This window comes from Mixophyes fleayi, chromosome 1 (assembly GCF_038048845.1).
Source record: "Mixophyes fleayi isolate aMixFle1 chromosome 1, aMixFle1.hap1, whole genome shotgun sequence".
Lineage (NCBI taxonomy): Eukaryota > Metazoa > Chordata > Amphibia > Anura > Limnodynastidae > Mixophyes > Mixophyes fleayi.
The window spans coordinates 288,212,424-288,232,312 of record NC_134402.1 but is presented as its reverse complement, the minus strand read 5'-3'; the positions used below and the strand labels follow the sequence as shown (position 1 = coordinate 288,232,312).

At 38.9% G+C, this 19,889-nt stretch overlaps 1 protein-coding gene across 3 annotated transcripts in view; it reads right to left on the bottom strand.

The window, feature by feature from the left end:
* Window positions 1–19,889, bottom strand: part of PCSK5 (proprotein convertase subtilisin/kexin type 5) — a 327,761-nt gene that overhangs the window by 76,348 nt on the left and 231,524 nt on the right. The window contains exon 21 of one of the 3 annotated variants that reach the window (XM_075211000.1): window positions 17,298–19,718. The exons of 1 other annotated variant lie outside the window; for it this stretch is intronic. In XM_075211000.1, coding sequence (XP_075067101.1) covers window positions 19,612–19,718 — 107 coding nt within the window. In that variant the 3' untranslated portion in view covers window positions 17,298–19,611. Of the gene's footprint in view, window positions 1–17,297; window positions 19,728–19,889 lie in introns of those variants that run through there. One more of the 3 variants, XM_075210998.1, reaches the window with a different exon arrangement.

Below are 19,889 nucleotides of genomic sequence, written 5' to 3'. Positions count from 1 at the left end.
AGGCAAAAAGAAGGTGTGCTGGAGAGGGGGCATTTGTGACTAAAGGTGATGGAGAGGGGCATGTGTGACTAAAGGTGCTGGGCAGAGGGGGGGGGGCGAGTGTGATTAAAGCATGTGGGCAAAGGGAGACATGTGTGATTAAATCATGGGGGCAGAGGGAACATATGTGAGCAAAGCTGCTGAGCAAGGGGGCATGTGTGAGTAATGCATTTTTCTGTAAGAGAGTGGCCTGGTGCTTTTCATCTGCTAGACATGCCCCCAATGATGAACTGCCACGCCCCCAATTGTACGACCACTTCCGCGGCGGTGCAACATTTTTTTTTTACCATGCTTGACTATAAAGGGGGACACATGAAGTTGCTGTACTGGGGCCATGAATGTCTCTAGGCAGCCCTGCCCTGTATGTATGTATGTATGTATGTATGTATATATTTATATATATATATATATATATATATATCACACCCAACTGGCACACCTGGGCTTCACTAGATTTTAGCCGGCACTCTAATAGAAAAAGGTTGCCAACCCCTGGTCTAGTTTATTATAATGAGAATAATCCTACTTTTCGTTTTCTTTTGCTTCTCTTGCCTACTTGTGAAAATAGGGACTATATAAAAAGAAAATGTAAAGCAAATACTGTACTTGAGTTATAACACAAAAGAATTAGAATGCAATGTCTACTTTTAGAGGATTATGCAGAGCCGTAACTAGGCATGTGTGGGCGGTGCCGCTGCCCAGGGCGCAAGCCCACTACCTGCCTTCAGCCCTTAACTTCCGCAGTGGATCGCATGTGCGTTCCAATGACAGGAAGTTCGGCATTTGGAACGCAAACTTGCTGCGGAAGTTAAGGGCGGAAGGTAAGAGCTGAATATTCTCTCTATCCCTCTCTCTCTTCCTCTCCCTCTCCCTCCCCTCTACACCCTCCAGATAAAACAACTAAGGATATAAATCACATTTTTATCAGTTTGTGATATTTTCTTAAAAAAAACCTTACTAAAAATGTTTACAACTATTGCGTTTTTCCTACTATACACAAAAGTATTATGCCAATGGGTTTCAGATTGTAATTCCCTTTACCTGTAGATGCTGCTACTAGTTTCACAACTAGAGATTTATTTTAAAAATATATGTATTTATAAGACAGCAACACTAGTGTAGTGCTCTGATTTGGTCAGATATTAAAGGGGATCACCACCTAAAGTAAAATAATATGTATGTACTACCAACGTCCTGCGTACTACTGAGCAGCTTGTGTCTTCTCATACTCCTGCCATCAGTATTGCAAATTAAATTAACTTTTGTTAGCCTGACTCTTTGCTCTGCTTCAACACTAATTTATATTCCAGCCCCCTCTGGCCATCCATGGGACTGAATAAATCAAGCCAAATTATTTGTTATTTTTAGATTTAGGGGGAGAACCCTTTCAAAAAGCAGGGATAAAATCTTCCATAGTAAAATAGTAACACTTTTAAATCTGTGATTGCCCCTAGCTCTGAATTTGCAATTATACTCAATGTATAGCCAAATTGGGCAACATTATCAGTGTAAAGTAATATATATCGGTGTAATATATATATATATATATATATATATATATATATATATATATATATATATATATGTCATGCATTTGCAAATATGTGTAAAAGGATTCTTTCAGTAAAGTGCAAGCCACACCCCCACATTAAGTTTGCCACACCCACTTGTCAATTGTCACTCCCACTTAGATGGGAGGCGTCGGTGACCTGTCTCATCCAAGGCACAAAAATGTCTAGTTACGGCACTGGGATTATGTATCAATATGTATAATCGTTTGCAAACAACTATATTAACAAAATGGCTGGAATACAGCTTTGCAAATAAACTATATTGTTCACCTTAATCTATTCGTCCTGTTTATCACAAAAACATGTCTAAGTTTACTGATAAAAAAATCATTCACAGCATAATAGGACTCATGATGCAATGAGGTTGAGACAAGAGCACCAAGTATTTCATTTTTGAGCTGTAATGAAAACATAAAATCAATGTCATTAAATCATGTTCAGGATAGTGAACGCTGAGCAACCTTTGTGGGATTAGTAAGTGTTTCAATGGTTTTCCTATCAGAAAGACACAGAGTTGGCAAATTACAATTGATCGCTCTTAAATGAAGTCGAGCAGATCCACGCATAGAATTTGAGAAAAAAAAGGAGAGTTTGACCTGGGAGCAATCAGATGTATATCGTGCGTCATAAATTATTTTTCATTTCATATCTTTGTGGCCCTACTGGGCCAAGAATCCCCCCCCCCCCTCAACTCTGTGCGTGTTAGAAACTCTTAGTATACTTGATGAGATTATTTATGGCAGGCAGTGCAATGACATTCAGAAATGAAGATCAGTGAATGTTTTATTATATAGGCAATGAGACAGATATTGATTTTATTGCACCTTTAAATAAACGTACTGACAATTAGGCAATAGCTTGTGCCTGTTTAAAGCTGCACTACCACCTAGTAAAAGGTGGTATTGGGGGATCTTCCCAGCCATAGCTGTACACTGTTCTTGTGGCTATTTTTCCAGGGGCTCCATCACTCCTTTTACAACCTGAAAAATGGTGGGATGGGTTGAGCTAGGGGACCAATCACAAGCTTCAATGTCACACACCACTCTCCAAGACCATTTTAAATTGGTTAACAAAATGCATATGCCAGTTTTGTATTACAGATCCGCCAGAGCCCCAGGAGAAATTGCTGCACTTAGCACATACTTGCCAACTCTCCCGGAAAGTCCGGGAGACTCCCAAAATTCGGGTCAGCCTCCCGGACTCCCGCAAGAGCTGGCATTTCTCCCGCATCCCGAAATTCCGTTGCCAAAATGATACGATTCACCGAGAATCGCGTCATTTTGGCCCCGCCCCCGCAACAAAACATAACTTTACTCGTGGGGGCGGGGCCAAAATGACACAATTCTAGGTGCCCCGACCCCTCCCGCCCATTAGTCACTCCCCTCTCCCAGCCGTCGCCTACTAAAAGTAGGCAAGTATGACTTGGCAGCACCGGAGGCTCTGGATGGGAGTATACATCATATTTTATTAGATGATAGGTAAGGTTTAAATCTTTATACCTTAAGCTGTTGTTCATTAAACCAATGCTGTTATAACTAGATCACTGTGGAAACAGTATGCTTTAAACTTACCTTATAGGTAAATATTGCTCACTTTCTATACAATAAATGACAATATGGGAGTTATTTATTACCAAAGTGTGAAAGTGCAGTAACTAGTCAGTAATTAGCTTTGATCAATCTTGTACAAGTTAGACAATGAAAGCAAATTTGTGATTGGCTGCTATGGCTAACTGCACAAATATATTTTTTAATAATAATTCCTTTTATCTTTCATAAGCAGCAATATGGGGTCTCCAATTCATACCGGAAGTCAACAGGGGAATAGTCTAGGCTCCATCAACATTATGGCCTGTCAGCCAAAGCCACAGGTATTGTAAGCCTGTTCTAGCCAATGGTCTGTGTCCTGTGGATATTCGGTAACATAGGAAATATTGCTCAGCTACTCTGGCAATATTTGTATTCAATTGCGGTGATAACTGATTTGAGACTTAACCCCACTGCAGCCAGGATAAGTAGGTCAGTAAATGTCATATATCTGATCCTGACTCTTACACTATTTTATTTCTTGCATGTCTTTGTTATTCTCAATACCCCACCATTTTATAATTCAAAAACTGGGACATTTAAATAAAGGGGCATTTGTCTGAACCCCCAAAAACAAGAAACTCACCATTAAAGTTCCTATAATGGAACCTGGATAGGGAAGGCCATAATCAGCTTATATCTTAACCTTCTCTGGCTTTTGGCTAAGATCAAGTGAGTACTTGTTCATGTACGGGGTAACAAGTTGCTCCTTGCATGGGCCATGGTAAAGTTTGGTCTGATGCCAGAAGGCGGGTGGTGACTTGGCGGCTCGAGGTGTCTGTGCCTCGCGAGGACAGCGCCCAGAGGTGACCACCTGAAAATGCACGTGTGCTGGTGGCCCACTATCATGTTGCACAGAGTAAGGCACAGAGCACAATACACTTGAGTGAACACTGCAAAACCTTTATTTCTTGGTCCCGACTTTTTGGCTGGGACAGAGTAATTTTTACACCATCCGGCCATGAGGCTGGGCCTTTGGCCACTTTTTTATTTTTTATTTATTGAACATATAGCACTTATGCACTTTTTTGCATGGACATGGAGTTTTATTTTCGTTTGCACATTTTGGGTTTGGGTTCGACCCTTATGGGCACCCCTCTCCCTAAGTCATTTGCTCCAGGGGTTGGGGATGTAAAGGGGCCCCCCTAGCTTTGACGAAGGGGGGTCCAAAGACCCTTATCTCCCTAAGGGGCTTTTTGGCTCCGGGGAATGGGGAGGAACGGGGTCCTTTTCATTTTGGGAAGGGTCCAAAAGCCCAAGCCCCGAGCACTGTTTTTCACAGCACTGGGTGATTTGGAGCACCGCACCTCGGGCTTCAATAAAAACAACAAAAAACAGTGACTGCTCGTCTCCCACACTGAAAGCACCTAGTGTAACAGCGACTGCTAGTCCCCCCCACATGGAAGCACCTAGTTTAACAGTGACTGCTGGTCCCCCCCACAGTGGAAGCACCTAGTGTAACAGGGACTGCTGGTCTCCTCACACTGGAAGCACCTAGTGTAACAGTGACTGCTGGTGCCCCCCATATGGAAACACCTAGTGTAACAGTGACTGCTGGCCCCCCCCACATGGAAGCACCTAGTGTAACAGCAACTGCTGGTCCCCCGACATGGAAACACCCAGTGTAACAGTGACTGCTGGTCTCCTCACACTAAAAGCACATAGTGTAACAGTGACTGCTGGTCCCCCCCACATGGAAGCACCTAGTGTAACAGCAACTGCTGGTCCCCCGACATGGAAACACCCAGTGTAACAGTGACTGCTGGTCCCCCCCACACTGGAAGCACCTAGTGTAACAGCGACTGCTGGTCCACTCCATATGGAAACACCTAGTGTAACAGTGACTGCTGGTCTCCTCACACTGGAAGCACCTAGTGTAACAGTGACTGCTGGTCCCCTCCATAAGGAAACACCTAGTGTAACAGTGACTGCTGGTCTCCTCACACTGGAAGCACCTAGTGTAACAGTGAATGCTGGTCTCCTAACACTGAAAGCACCCAGGAATGCTGTAGAACTACATTGCCCCAACCTCATTCCTATCATGGTCATGATGAAGATTATTTATGCCATAATTAAGGCTAAACCAAGCAGGATATTACGCATAGTTGCGTACTCTGGAACATTCCGGAAGACTCTCGAATTTCTAGAAGTCCTCAAGAAAAGAAAAGAAAAGTAAAGAAGCCAAAAATAAGGGCTTTTGGAGCAGGGGACGTGGTTTAATGATGCAATTCATGCGCCAATGTCCTCCCAGATCCTGCAGCTCGATCTTCCCTCTGGGATTTTGAAGATGTTTTCTACCAGTAGGATAGTAAGCAAAAATATGGAATTAGGAAAAAAATGAGCTTGCTGCCACTACAGTTCTATCATTCTGGGCAGTATGTGGCCTTTCCACAAATCTGGACCTGGTAATAGCTGCCTATGTTGTAGGATAATGTAAATAGCCAGAAGTAAAGGTTTTTACAATTGGTTTGTGCTATATGAGCATCACAATCAATCTTATAATATAAATCAGGTTATTATTAGACAGTTCTCTTCCTAAAACCTCTTTGTGCTTTAATCAAATTGTTTCTGCATTTATCATTTTCTTTTACTATTCTCCGACTGACTAGTGGAATGAAAAAGGGAGTGCCTGTAATGAATAGCAAAAGAACCCAGAGTAATTGGAACAATATTCTTGGAACAACTTCTTAAGAAATGAGGACATCATCTGAAACCCAAGAAAAGAGAGGACACTTGATAAAATAGTACAATAATGGTGCATATGGACTTTAAAAGCTTTCAAATTGTGAAGCAAAGGAAGACATTACAGGCAGACATGAGGTTTGGAGAATGTTCTAATTTTGTCACTAGAAGGCATTCTTCCTAGCAATGTTCAATATTTATAATGATCATTTTTTGGTCTTCATTTGTATGGCTTCAACATATTCTGCAGACTCGTACAACCAAGGGACATTAAAAAAGCATGATAATGCAGGAGAAATGATGGTAATAGTCTGACAATAATACTAGCAGATGTCACAGTAGTGAAAGTGACCTCTGCCTCTCTAGGACTCCTGCCACCTTAAGTCCCAAACTTTTATGGTTTTTCCATACATCCAGGTCTGAGTCATGTGTCAACTTTGTAAGTAATTTGTCACCCCCAGCAATGTATGTATTGCTTTCTGTTACTTTAGAGCTCTAGTGGGCAACAGGCTACCAGAGAGCCACGTGTGGCCATCCTGTTTGACCGTTTCTTAGCTTTGATGAGAGTTTCACATCAGAGAGAAACTACTGTGCAGATAAATACTTATGTGATGGATTTCAATTTGTTGTCAAAGTAGCGTTACAAATTCTTTTTATATGTTTTTCATTGGTTAGAAGGCTTGTCTTGTTTCATTATTAAAGTTCTGATTGGTTGTTATAAATCTCCATTAGTCATCATATTGATTCACAAATTGCTTATTTCTGGTTAAAAGACTGGAACAGTTTTATTGACAATGAAGCCTTTTGAGGCTGCAGGTTTTTGCTGGTAGACCTAATAATGATTAAAGTGACAATAATTATCTTAATTAGTATAATACACTAATACCAAATGCTAATTTGCATAAGGTATGCAATGGGCAAAAGAGATAGAAATGAGGGAGCTCATAAAGGAGATCTTAGTCCCAAAACTGAACCTTTCATGCGTTCCTCCCAATGGTACAGATTTTGGCAAGACCAGTCCAGAGACATATACTAAGAAAATGGAAGGAGTTTCACCCAAAAGAGGATGCTTTGGGGGTTATGAGGGCGCAGTTCTGCATGTCTCAATGTTGCGGGGTATCATGTACTGTATAGCATTGCTAAAAAGATAAGTATTATGCAGTATCACAAACTGAAAAAGACACATCTAGTAGTCTTATAGAATGGCAAATCACAACATGACAGTTATGTTTGCTATGGCACTACTGGCCATGCCACTGTGTGGGAACCTGCCAAAGTAGATAGACCAAATCTGACAACCTGGATGCATGTCAATTAGCCTCACGGTTCCCCAGTAGAACACACTACAGCAGCTAGACAGGTGGATTTTCATAAGTTAAAAACATACATAGCATATGAACAGATCATTTGGTTATCATAAGCAAGTAATGCTATTGCATAAGATATGTTGATCACTTGCTGCTTGACAGCCCAGAAATATCATGAATGGAAGCAAATCTATAATAAGGAATGTGACATAATAGCTCCAATCGTATTTACTCAGCAAATACAGGAAACAGCAATTATTATTAAATATAATATTAAAATACAACTTTTTTGTACTATTGCAAGGTATTATATAGCGAGGTAAATCTAATACTCATTGTCTAATTATACAGCAATATCAGTCAATATGTTATCAATCCTTACCAGATATTGATGGGGTTTTTTAGCTGTTTGGAGCCCTTGTATGCAGCAATATAACCCAACCGGCTGTATGCATGGTCTCTATCCATTATTAGGACTTGAATGAATACCATTATATTTTATGTTAAATAAGAGAGAACATTCATAAGAGTTCACAAAAGGTATGTCCTTACTGCATATTACCATACAGTAGTGGGTTTACTGGCTCTCTAAGTGACCAATCAAAACGTTGCTACTGTTGAATTAAACAAAATGAAACTTATTTAGGCACATATTTGTCCCTCCACACATTGCAAGCTCATGTTAAATCTATACTCATATTACAGCTCTATCTCATGTTAAATAAAACAGGATTATAACATTTTAAGTATATCCACATCATTATTTCTTTCTGTTGTATTTATGTAATCATCTATCTTTCAATTAATTATGTTAAATGCCAGTATTTCTGAACCTTAACAGCGCATTGGGCCACCACATGCGGTCTGTATGGCCTGTAAGCACCACAACATTGAGTCTACCAATGTCTGCAATTGTGCAGCGGGAATGCAGCGCCATTCTTCTACAAGGATGTCACTCACTTGTCACCTGGTTTATGGTGAGGCAAAATGTTGTCTCAGGTGTCCTTCCAGAACATATCATAAGTGCTCAATTTAATTCAGGTCTGGTAAATGAGAAGGCCATGAGATAGGGATAAAATAAGTGTCATGCTCAACAAGCCATTGAGGTGACCACAAATGTTCTGTGGATTGTTGCATTGTTATCCTAGAAGAAAATGCTATTGTTAGGCAACAAATGCTGCAATATGTGGTGAAGATGATCACTCAGTACCATTAAATAGTGATTCGCAACAACCTTACCTTCTGAGGTAATGACTGCACCCAAAATATGCCAGTTCAACATGTCTCACAACATTACAGAACAATCAGAACCATGCAAAGTTGAAACCAGCATTTAGAACTGTGAGTTCTTTAGGTTGGCATTATATGTCCGTTTGTCAAGTACATTGTGACAGATGATTCATCTGACCAAATCACTTTCTTGCACTGCTCACTAGTCCCTTGCACCACTGAAGTTGCAAACATGCATTGCCAGATGTGATGAGCACTTTATGCACGCTCTCAATATCTTGCTCTGTGGAGTTCTCATGAGACAGTTTTTTAAATTGGCTGCTTGCATCAGATTTGCAGTCAATTGATCAGTTTTGCCGTGCACTTACAATGAATGCACATATATCAGGACCCTGAAGTCTGATTAACACATGTGCCACACCTATGAGTCCACCCCACACCCACAGTTACTCTCATGGGGTAGCAGTCTGTGATCCTAGGCTTATTAGTTTATCAGGGCCAGCCCTGGCAATTGCATCATTCCTAGTGGCTGCCCCCTCCTTTACTGCATACTGGCTCAGCAGGATGCTTAGCATGGCAGGCAGGGTGCACAGTAAGTCATGATGCTGGCATATCACTCCCATCCTTTCATTCTTCCCCTTGCTTACCCTCCAGTTTCTCACTGCTGCTGCCACTAACCATGTCTATGCTTGCCATTTGTCAGTTATATGTGGAGAAAAGGAGAGCCCACCAACAATTTTTAAAAGTTGACTACTATGGAGCAATTAATGTAATGTGTGGCAGGGGTAGTAATACAATGGGTATTGAAGAATGAGGCTATGTTGTGGTGCTATTTATGTAATGTGGTGGCTGCTGCGGGCTATTAAAGTAATGTGAGGGTTGTTCATGTAATGTATCAGCAGGTGGGGTCTTTTTCATTAAATGTTGGAGATATTAACATGGTGTGGGGTTGACAGAGGCTATTGATGTATTGTAGGGGTAATAATGCAATGTAGTCTCTCTGTAATACATGTGGGGGATAACAACATGTTGGGGTTAGTAGGGAAATAAGCCTATTTATTAACAGTGATTTATCTTCTTAAATGGGGCTTTTTGGGACTTTCAGAGTTTTCTTATTGCTCAGCTTTCCAGGAGATGAATAGTATCTATCCTCCTCCAAACAGGACCACAATATTCCAACATCCTGATAAGCAGCAATAGATCAAGATACCACTACCACTAGCAGCAGCAGGTAGTCATAGCTACAAGAACATGTAACAGAGAGCAACATAGTGCCCTGATTTTGACAGAACAGACTGAAGTTGTCTGTATTGCCGAGATAATCAGGATGTTTGCTCTGCTTCACACTGCTCTCACAATGTGGCGCTGCCAGCAGTACTTACCCTACTGTGGTGTCCAGTTGAAGAGAGGTTAAGGTGCTGCACTACACTGCACAGCTCATGCTGCTACTCTATGATTTGGACAGTTTGTGCTGAACGCTGGTGACATCATCAGTAGGAGTCATTGGTATTAGGCACAGTTCATTTCTACATAGACCAGCAGAGCTGGAAGCTGCTGTAAAGACCAGATGTCTCCTCCACTGGACCCCGCAGCAGGTAGGAACCGGTGAGGAGGCTGGTAGGTGGTGATGGAGGCATACATGACAAGTCGAAAAGGGTGGTGGAACAGTTGTGACAAAGGAAGAGTGGGGACAGCATGTGTCAAATATGCCTTCCCTACCCTCTATTTGTCATACGTGCTCCCCCACTAGTTTCCTGGTGTCACATATGAAGGAATAGTCTTGATTTCAGAACCACTAAAATAATAAACCTCAAAAAATGTTTTATTTGGGTCTCATGTATTGATATTCTAATAGTGTTTAAGCCACGATCTCTTTGCAACATGCTCTTTAATGCATATTTGATGTAACACATAAGTGGAGGTATGTTTTTGTCACAAATAGCATTACTAACACATTAGTACATAACAACTGATGGGATAATTACCAGCTCTATTCAGCTTCCTACGGTATACCATATATTGTATATTTATTATAAAAAAGTCTTGGGGCTAGATTTAGCTGCGGGTTTGAAAAAGTGGGGATGTTGCCTATAGCAACCAATCAGATTCTAGCTTTCATTTGCTTAGTACCTTCTACAAAATGATAGCTAGAATCTGATTGGTTGCTATAGGCAACATCCCCACTTTTTCAAACCCGCAGCTTAGTAAATCTAGCCCTTGGAGTGGTTGGTGTCATTAGTTTCAGGTCAGCAATATTTTTTACACAGTTTCAAAATAAGCAACTCTTCCTCCAGGTCATTGTGCAGTAGAATGTAAAGAATATGGATAACCCAAGAGGACAATGTATGTTGCCTGATTCAGTTTTAAATTGACACATGTAAATAATACAAAAAAAAAAAAAATTACTTTGGTGCCACTGTATGGTTTAATACCCAAAAGATTGAATCCACTACTTTGTCTATAGCAATTTTAAAAAAAAAACACTTACTGCTTGTTATCAGGCATTACATATATTTCCACACAAATAAGAACAGATATTAAATTTAATAGATAAAAAAATGAAACAATGACTTTGGCATTTATCAATTACACCAATAATACATTATGTTACACATATCTGAAGAACATACTACTTATGTATAGTGTTTTTAAACATGTTCTCAAAATAATAATGTAACAAAAAATTAAGTTATGTGTTTAGTTAAATATAAAAAATATCTTTACAATCCATGATATAATTTTACAATTATATAGTTCAATACATACTTGTGTTTTTGCACATTTATATATAAATATACATATATAAGTATGCTAACCAGCCTATTATATATGCATAGATTTTACATATATTAAATTACAAAATATATACATTATTTCTAACTTATAAAGATATGAAAGAGACAAGACAATGGAATGTTTGTGATAAATGACAAAATACTGACTATTCCCATGTATGACACGCACAGAAGAAATAATAGACACAGCTAATGGCAAATTTACAAAGTGCTTGTACAAAAATAAGAGGTACAATTCAAGTGATATAAAAATTAATTTCCCAGCTTGATGTTGTAGTAAACTCAAGGATACAAGTTATTCCAAAATTAAAGAGCATTTTGTAACATTCATAAAAATGTAACCAAAAGTGTGCATACATTTTCATAAATAGTTTAAATGTCTTCAATCACTTGAAGCAATGTCTCAGGTATATCTCAATTACCGGAGCAGCGTTGTCCAAGTTTTTCCTACAGCAGAATAAGCATTATAAATAAATGATGACATGTAAAGGTCCACTGTACCTATAAATAAATATAAGTCCCCCTACCTTGACACAACTGGAGATATATAACTTTGTTATACTTTTCATAAGCAGGTGGGAAAACTATTGTTCTCTATCTTCAGTCGTTACACACTAAGATGGCAAGATTTGTGTGCAGAGGAACTAGCATTGCTGCCAGAGAAAAAAGGGGACAAGTGGTCATTTCCTACACCCCATTGTGGGTTATTGATCAGCGTTGATTTTACTTCTTGTGATGGAATTGCTCTACCATTTAACACCCAGGGGTGGGACTAGCCATCCAGCTGTCTAAGACAGCAACTGAGACAAGGTCACGTTCATTCCAAATCAAATTCAATATATTTATAATTGTGGTATACTTTGCATAACACCAATGCTTAATTTAATCATTATTTAATATGTCAGGAAGGTAGAAACCAGAGCATGGAAATGAGCATTTTGTTTAATTTTCTACATCTACCCTATCTGAGACAACTGTTGCCGCTTGCTCTAGTATATGATTACCATTGGTGTCCCTAGAAAAACGTTACTACTGGAGGGATACCACTAGTTTGGGGAGCACTAATCAGGGAAACCACATGCTCCATAACAAATCTACTGCTCCTGCACGATCTGTAGGCACTGAGCCTATCTGTACATCTACTATTCAGCATTTGCATATAGTGCACAGAGATATTTTGTGCTCTTTCCTAGGAAAAGGAAGCATGACGTACAGGACATACACAGTGCCCAACGGACTGTGTACATGAAACACAATTAGTCTTCTAAGTATCTCACAGGAAGTAGAAGTTTCAACTTTCATAGCTAGAAGATAACTACAGTTAAAAAAAATATGATATCCCTAACTGATAATATGATTTGCTAAATTTTATTTACTCTACTGTTGCCTTCTGATGGTAAAAAAAAAAGCATATATTAAAGATGATTCGAACTACTCGAGCTGGATATTTCCACGAGTATGTATTAATTCAGGTCAAATAGACAGTAGTCAAAGTGTTCACATCCCCTTCCCTTCCCTGTTCACTACAAACCACAAATACTATTACTTTTATACTATTTTGCACCAATATTACTGGAGTCTGCAAAACAGCTAACCCTTAGTGCTGCAGAGGAGCTGATGAAAGCCCCCCCACCCCCTAACCATAAGGCCTTGTACACATGGGGGCTTAAAAATGCTTATTATAAGAGCAAACAAAACCTTTCTTTATCCTTGCTTTTACCAGTGTTCAAACCCTGTTCAGAATGCCTCCAAGCAGCATAATGTACTATGTACCGAGCGTCAGTGCGCGTGAGTGCTGCAGGCAATATTGAAATTGATGCAAAGTGAAACAAACGCTTGTCAGATAGCATCTGCATACTGATTCATTTTCTAATATTATTTTTTGAACCAGCGCTTACAATTTTTAAGAATATGCATAAAAGCCTGATATTAACAGACGTGTATGAGCCCTAAGATACAAAGACAAAAATATAAATGCAGATGAATGTATTATTAACTATTTCTTTAAGTTAAAAGTACTACTTGATTTTCTGGTCATTTGATCTTTTTTAGTTATTACATATGAATAGACATTTAATTAGAAAAAATTGTATTTCATAAAACCTTACATTAGATCAATAAAATGTTATAAATATGTACACCAGGAGAAAGGTTGTTTTCATATTATCCCTAGTCCAATTTTCAAGTAATGGGTAAATTATATCATTAAAAAGGACCTGGACCATTTGATGCTTACATTAAACACCGGCCGATTGCTATCATAATTATGAAATGCAATTTGTACTTTCTCTTCGTCATTGGCAATTTGTAGCATAACCAATCCATTTACATACACTTTGCAAACTGTCTACAATTCCTTACAATACTGGGAAGATAAAACCCTAAGCAAATCTCAGGGCTTATTTAATAACATTTTGTAAAGAGCCCATATTTACAAGCTAATGGTGCTAAAGCATGTTTACCTGGACCCCCCCTCCCCCTAAAATATTCTGGGACCAACCCCCAGGTTGCACACCTCTGATTTAACTTGTAGCAACCAATCAAATAACAGCTTTCATTGTCTGACTCTGAGTTCGCCTGCTAGAAACTGATATGTGATGGGGTTTATATGTGTTATTGTTTACAGAATACTCTTAGCATTAAGCAAACTCCTACAGGGGCGCACGCAGGATTTTTAGGGGGGGTTTCTCCCCCACCCAAAGAAAGAAAAAAAATTTGCGCCTGCGCATGTGCAGCAGCTCAGTTTCGGCAGCAGTGTACTATACAGCAGCCGCAGCGCTGTCAAAGAAGCGTCCGTGGCGGTGCTGTATATAATACAGCACCGCCGTGGACGCTTCTTTGACTGCACTGCGGCTGTATAGTACAGTGCCGCTATGTGGTGCACTTCATTAGCGGAGGTGAGGGGTTTCTGGAGACCCAGAACCCCCCCTGCATGCGCCCCTGTCCTACTTGTACTAGTGAGCTCATTGTGGAAAGTATACGAAAAAATGAGAATTAGCTAGAAATTCATCTCAATTTATACATCATGCTTTTAAAGTAGACATTGCTCCTCGCTCTCCTCCTCCTCTGCTTATCTTAGCATATGGGAAGGATTGGGAGTGACATTTCCTGCTCCCATCAGTCTGGGGGGTGTGGTGCCTAACAATGACATCATAGCCTAGTGTCTATGTCCCAGACCATCACTGACATTGAGGAGCAGCAGCTAAAAGCGTCACAGGTAAGAAGCTGCCAGCTACCAGTCTGTATCCCAGGTTTCCCATAGCTGGGAATTCCAAGATTTCAGGAAAATTCACCCCTCCCTGCAATCCCTCAGTGACCCAAGGTGTATAGCTAGAGTGTAAATGTAAACTGCTACAAATATTGCTTGACACCACTCAACTGCATCACAACCAGCCTTTGTAGGAGTTAACACTGGTACATCAAACATTGGCGGGGATTTAATTTGTGAAATAAATGATGTCAGGTATAGATGCTCGTGGTAGGTTTTTGGGACTCTAGTGAAAGGCTATCACTTACTTTGCAACTCAAATCTGTTTCTCTTATATCATGCTTTATGTACTGTAGATTTTGTATTAGGGGAACACAATGATACAGATGTCTTACAGAATGACAGAGAATTGAAATCAAACTAGTTATCTTCAGTGATAAATCAAAATTCGTTAATACATGGATGGCCAATATGTGTCAAAGATGGTACAAAGGCTGTATACCGTTTTCTATAAACATTATGTATATCACTCCACAATATCAAATGTCTTAGCTACGTCTTACCTAGGACCTGTGCCACCATGACTTATTATTTTCTGATTTTACATATATAACAGGCTTGCTATTTGTTTCAGTAACACTTTTTCACTGTTGATATATCTTGCTTAATGCAAATGGCATCACTAGCAAACAAGATGGTTTAAAGCCGACAAAGCAGCTTTATATTTATAAAATTAATACACCCCTTTCAGTATATTCTGATAATGTTTAAGGTTTTCATTTTATTATGTTGTATTTAATATTCTGCTTTTGAAATGACTGTAACAGACACTTTTGTTTACATTTAAATAATGGCTATATATGTGAACAGACTTCTGAACCAAATATGCATAAACACAGCACATAAGTAAATGGACAAATTGAAAAATTATAATCATGCAACTGTTCTTCACCTTAGCGACTAGTACTTTACTCCTCGACTTTTGATTAAAGGTTTTATGTGCAGGTTTATCATCTCTTAAAAGCTCAACATTTTAATTTATGCAAATAGAAATTAATCAGCCCTTTACACTGGCATAATAGTCAATGCAAAATTAATCAAATTAACTAACCTGATATTCAATAGCCAGGGCCTTGTAACATTTTATTAGGCTGCTTGTATTTCTTTTATTTTAGGTTTTCAGTATTGTATGGTAAATAGCACTTTAATAAAAACAGTTAACAATGTTCCAGGCTATGAACTGAAAATTACTTTTGTTATGTGCACCATTAATAACCAGGTATCTTGCTGACAGGAAGCTGGAGATAGGACCTACCCCCATTTCCTGTACTCACAGGAAGTGATTAATGCAACAAGATTTTAACAAATGAAACCCTCCAATAATATTTGAATAATGCCACTACTGTGGCCAAATGTAACCGGAAACAGCTGTTACATTAGCAATTGCATTGAAATTGGTGAATTATGACCTCCCATTTTGTGAAATGTTTGTTCTACTTAATTACGCAATTGAATATACTAAAGCATCTATACTCCTGTGGAGAAAAATGTGAAGGACTTCCTCCTCCATATTTTCTCATCACCCCTTCTGCCCATAGAGTTGCATAATTATTGTTTTATAATCCATTTAACCTACTAGAAGAAAGCTGTTCCTGCATAAATTCACATTAACATTGGAGCACTTTAAGTGACAAATTTGCAGACTGACTGAATACAATAGATTAATAATTCCCTACAGATATGAAAAAGCTCTTGGGCTATGCTGAACAGAAAAAAAATCTACACTGAGAGAACAATATTTTTAAATATAACAAAGTCCCTTCAATAACAGTGTTATAAACTCATTGCATATGTTATGTACAGCAGAGAACATTATAAAGCACTGCAGATAACTGAGAAGAAAAATGCATTTTGTAGCAGATGTTTGCCACATGTTCATCTCCATCTGATACATTATTTATACCACTTTGAGCTTAGCTGTTATTTATCAAATAACAAAGGGAAAAAACTCCAGGAAGCGGAATGCGCAACATACTTTTTGCAATACGTAATTTAACTCCAGCTCTTATGGATTCATATTAAAGACCATTTGATCACAATATGGTCATTTTGTGCCAAACTTTCGATGAAAATAAAAACCAAAGTAGAGAAACTCTAATATGTAATTAATACAACTCATTGCAACCATATTGATGTTAGATTAGACCTATACAAAATAAGTAAAATCTGCCAGAATCCCAAATTACATCATCAATCTCCGCTCACCTCAGTAAACACCATGGGCTAGATTTAATTAAACTGCGGGTTTGAAAAAGTGGAGATGTTGCCTATAGCAACCAATCAGATTCTAGCTGTCATTTTGTAGAAAGTACTAAATAAATGAAAGCTAGAATCTGATGGGTTGCTATAGGCAACATACCCACTTTTTCAAACCCGCAGTTTAGTAAATATACCCCCAAGTGGCAGGGGTGTGATGACGCAATTGCTGCACCCACTTTATCATGCAAATTGTGCTCTTGAGCTCCCATACCTCTTCTCTTTCTACCTCTTTTATGTATCTCCTGGAGGTGAGGTAGAAAAAGTATGCATACATGTAGAACGTATAGCACCTCCAGGCTATCAAACGTAACAAAACAAATAGAGCATTTTGCACATATGTGTCATAGTGCATGTTCTGCTATGGTACAAAAGTGCAGCAAAATATTGTCAAGCCCCTATCCTGCAAGTATTGTCATGGTGATAGTCAAAGATACTGTAGATCTACTTAAATTTCTAGTAAAATAGCACCATGTGAACCTCTTTAAAATGGCCATGCTGCCAGCACATATCTTGGTGCGTAAGTGTATTATTTTAAAATAAAGTTAGACCATTAACATTCGTACATTTTTGTTCATTTAATCTCAAAAGCTGTCGATGTATTTGAACGCATGGGTCTAACAATTTTGCATGTTATATAAAAACAAATAAGGATAATAAAAAAATCTTAACCAAAAGCATAACAATACTGAAGTAGCTGAAAACACTGACATATATGAGACATTTATGAACAACAAAATAACACAATGTTTTCAGCCTTAGCCTCCTAGGAGCTAAGTGGGTCATTTACAACATGCAGTATAGCTCATCGATGCACAAATGCTGAGACTGCCTGATTGTTGTGTAATTGCATCTAACTGTTGGCTTTCAGAAACGGGCATAAAAATTAGCTGTATAGCAAGCTGTCTAGACTGGTCAATAGCTGCAACTAGCTGTGCCCAACAGAATACAACAAAAGCTGGAAGAGAGGTAGCCTATAGCAGCTGCTCTCAACTAGTATCAGATCAGATGAAGTCTGGGCTTTCAGTTTAACTGTGCATGCGCGAGCCAGTTAGAAGGCTTCAGAGACCTGCATGGCGAAGTAGTAAGTTAACTTGTACCGCTCCAGGCCAGTATCGCTCAGGCTGCTAAGTATCGCTCAGCTGTCTCTGTGAAATATTTTTGATAAATTGCGGCAACAGAAAATCATCGGTTGTTAATAAATGCCGGTTGTTAATAAACAGGCCCCTTAATCCGACTGCAAATGGGGTCAGTTTTTTTCTGACTGGGTGCGCATAAGAGATTGATACACAAATACTTGAATGAGGCACATCATTTTTCTCCCCTCACTATCATACTCATGGTCAATTGAGCAGTGAAATTATCATACTAATGGTGATTTAATGAGAGGAAGGACAATGGCAAAGAGACAAGCTGTACTTAGATATGACTTTGTTCAAGGGCATCAGAACTTTGCACGTTCAATAAGACCAGTTGCACATGAAAAAAAATCCCAGACTACCAGCGATCATCCGGTGAATTTATACACATTGTGAGCTTGCACACACGACACACCTCTGCTAGTCTCAAACCGATGCACAGACATATGTACATTGTTGTGTTGTACTGACTGCAGTAAATGACCACCAAGCTGCTCCCGTCCTTGAAGTACTGTAGTATATGCGAAATGTCCAGATCTTTGATCAGCAATACAGAAAGCATTCACTTACATTGATGCATTAAAGAGAAAACACACGCAAAATGATTTTCACATAATAACTTTTAAATAATATGTTGTTTTTACTTTTTTTTTTTTTACTACCACAATTTTCTTTAATATATTCTCACAATCTCAAATCTGGACTAGATATGGCTAAAATTTCTGAAAGATGGCTAGATTTTCTGCTTTAAACATGCTAATTAATGAAGGCAGTGTGCAGACAATTCACCGTGTAAACAATGTTTAGTTACGTCAACTCAAATTTGATATTGTTGAATAATGTTAATTACACATTTAAAACATATCAGTAGCAGGAAAAACTGTGCATTAATTAAAGCGTTTTAAGAATGATTTCATTGTTTGTATTTCCCCTTTAATACTCGGAAACAAAGCCAATGTGTGAAAAACCAATAACCCGCACAAGTACTGCAATTTACACTCTACTCTTTCCCTCTCATTTATGTTGCAGGTTTTCTGATTGGTCAGAATAACCCAACCATGTGATCCTACGTTTACCACTACCACTATATAGCCAATGTTTGAGCTATTTGCCCTGAGCATTTCTTCTGCAGCTGTCTACAAGCTGCATGACAATTTACAGCACCTTATCATGATTTACAGTTCTGCAAGGTCAAATTATGTCATCGTTCACGCTTTAGCTTTATTAGAGTGATTAGAATTGCCCTTCACGTGGTGATACCCATGAGTATCCGGCAACATGAAAAAAGAAATAAAAGGAAAAAAATTTTTTTTTATATATATTTCACAGAAGAACAAGACATAAATCATTGTATCCCTTCATTAAATGGCAGGTCATCTCAGCACTAAAGGGGTTAAAATATGTCATAGCCAACCCTACTTATTGGGGAGACCAGACAATGAAACAACAAAAGGCAGTACCTTTAAGCTGATATCTCATCATTAGCTGACTCTTTATTTTGGCATCAATGCTTTGGTCACAGAATACTGACTGTGGATCCAGGTGCTTGTATAAACACCCGGTAATACAAGGTAGGTCTGTTGTAGTTGTTTCTTTGAAGTTCCAAAAAAACAGTTCACTATTTCCCCCCCACCACAGGGGGATGAGGGCAAAAGAGAGTGAGGGAAAGAGGTGACTTTTTATTATTAATATGAAAAATCTAGAAGTCTAATAAGTGGAAGCCTCTGCGGCATTTAAATCACCCCTTGAGTGTACATGTTCTGCAGCAGAGTTGCTGAAGTACTTTCCTTATGCACAGATTGTTCTTTTTTACTAGCATACAGAAGCCACCCTCAGCCCACGCTTCTTCCGTTGCTTTCCCGAGGTTGAGAGTAGGAAGGAGCAGAAATGTGAGGATTTTCAAGAGGATACGATGGACACGGAGGAAGGTTTGATTGGTAAGAACAGGCAGATTGGGTTGGAGAAACCATTCAGCAGCGGGAAACAAGGAAATGTGGTCCATCAGAGGAAAATTTC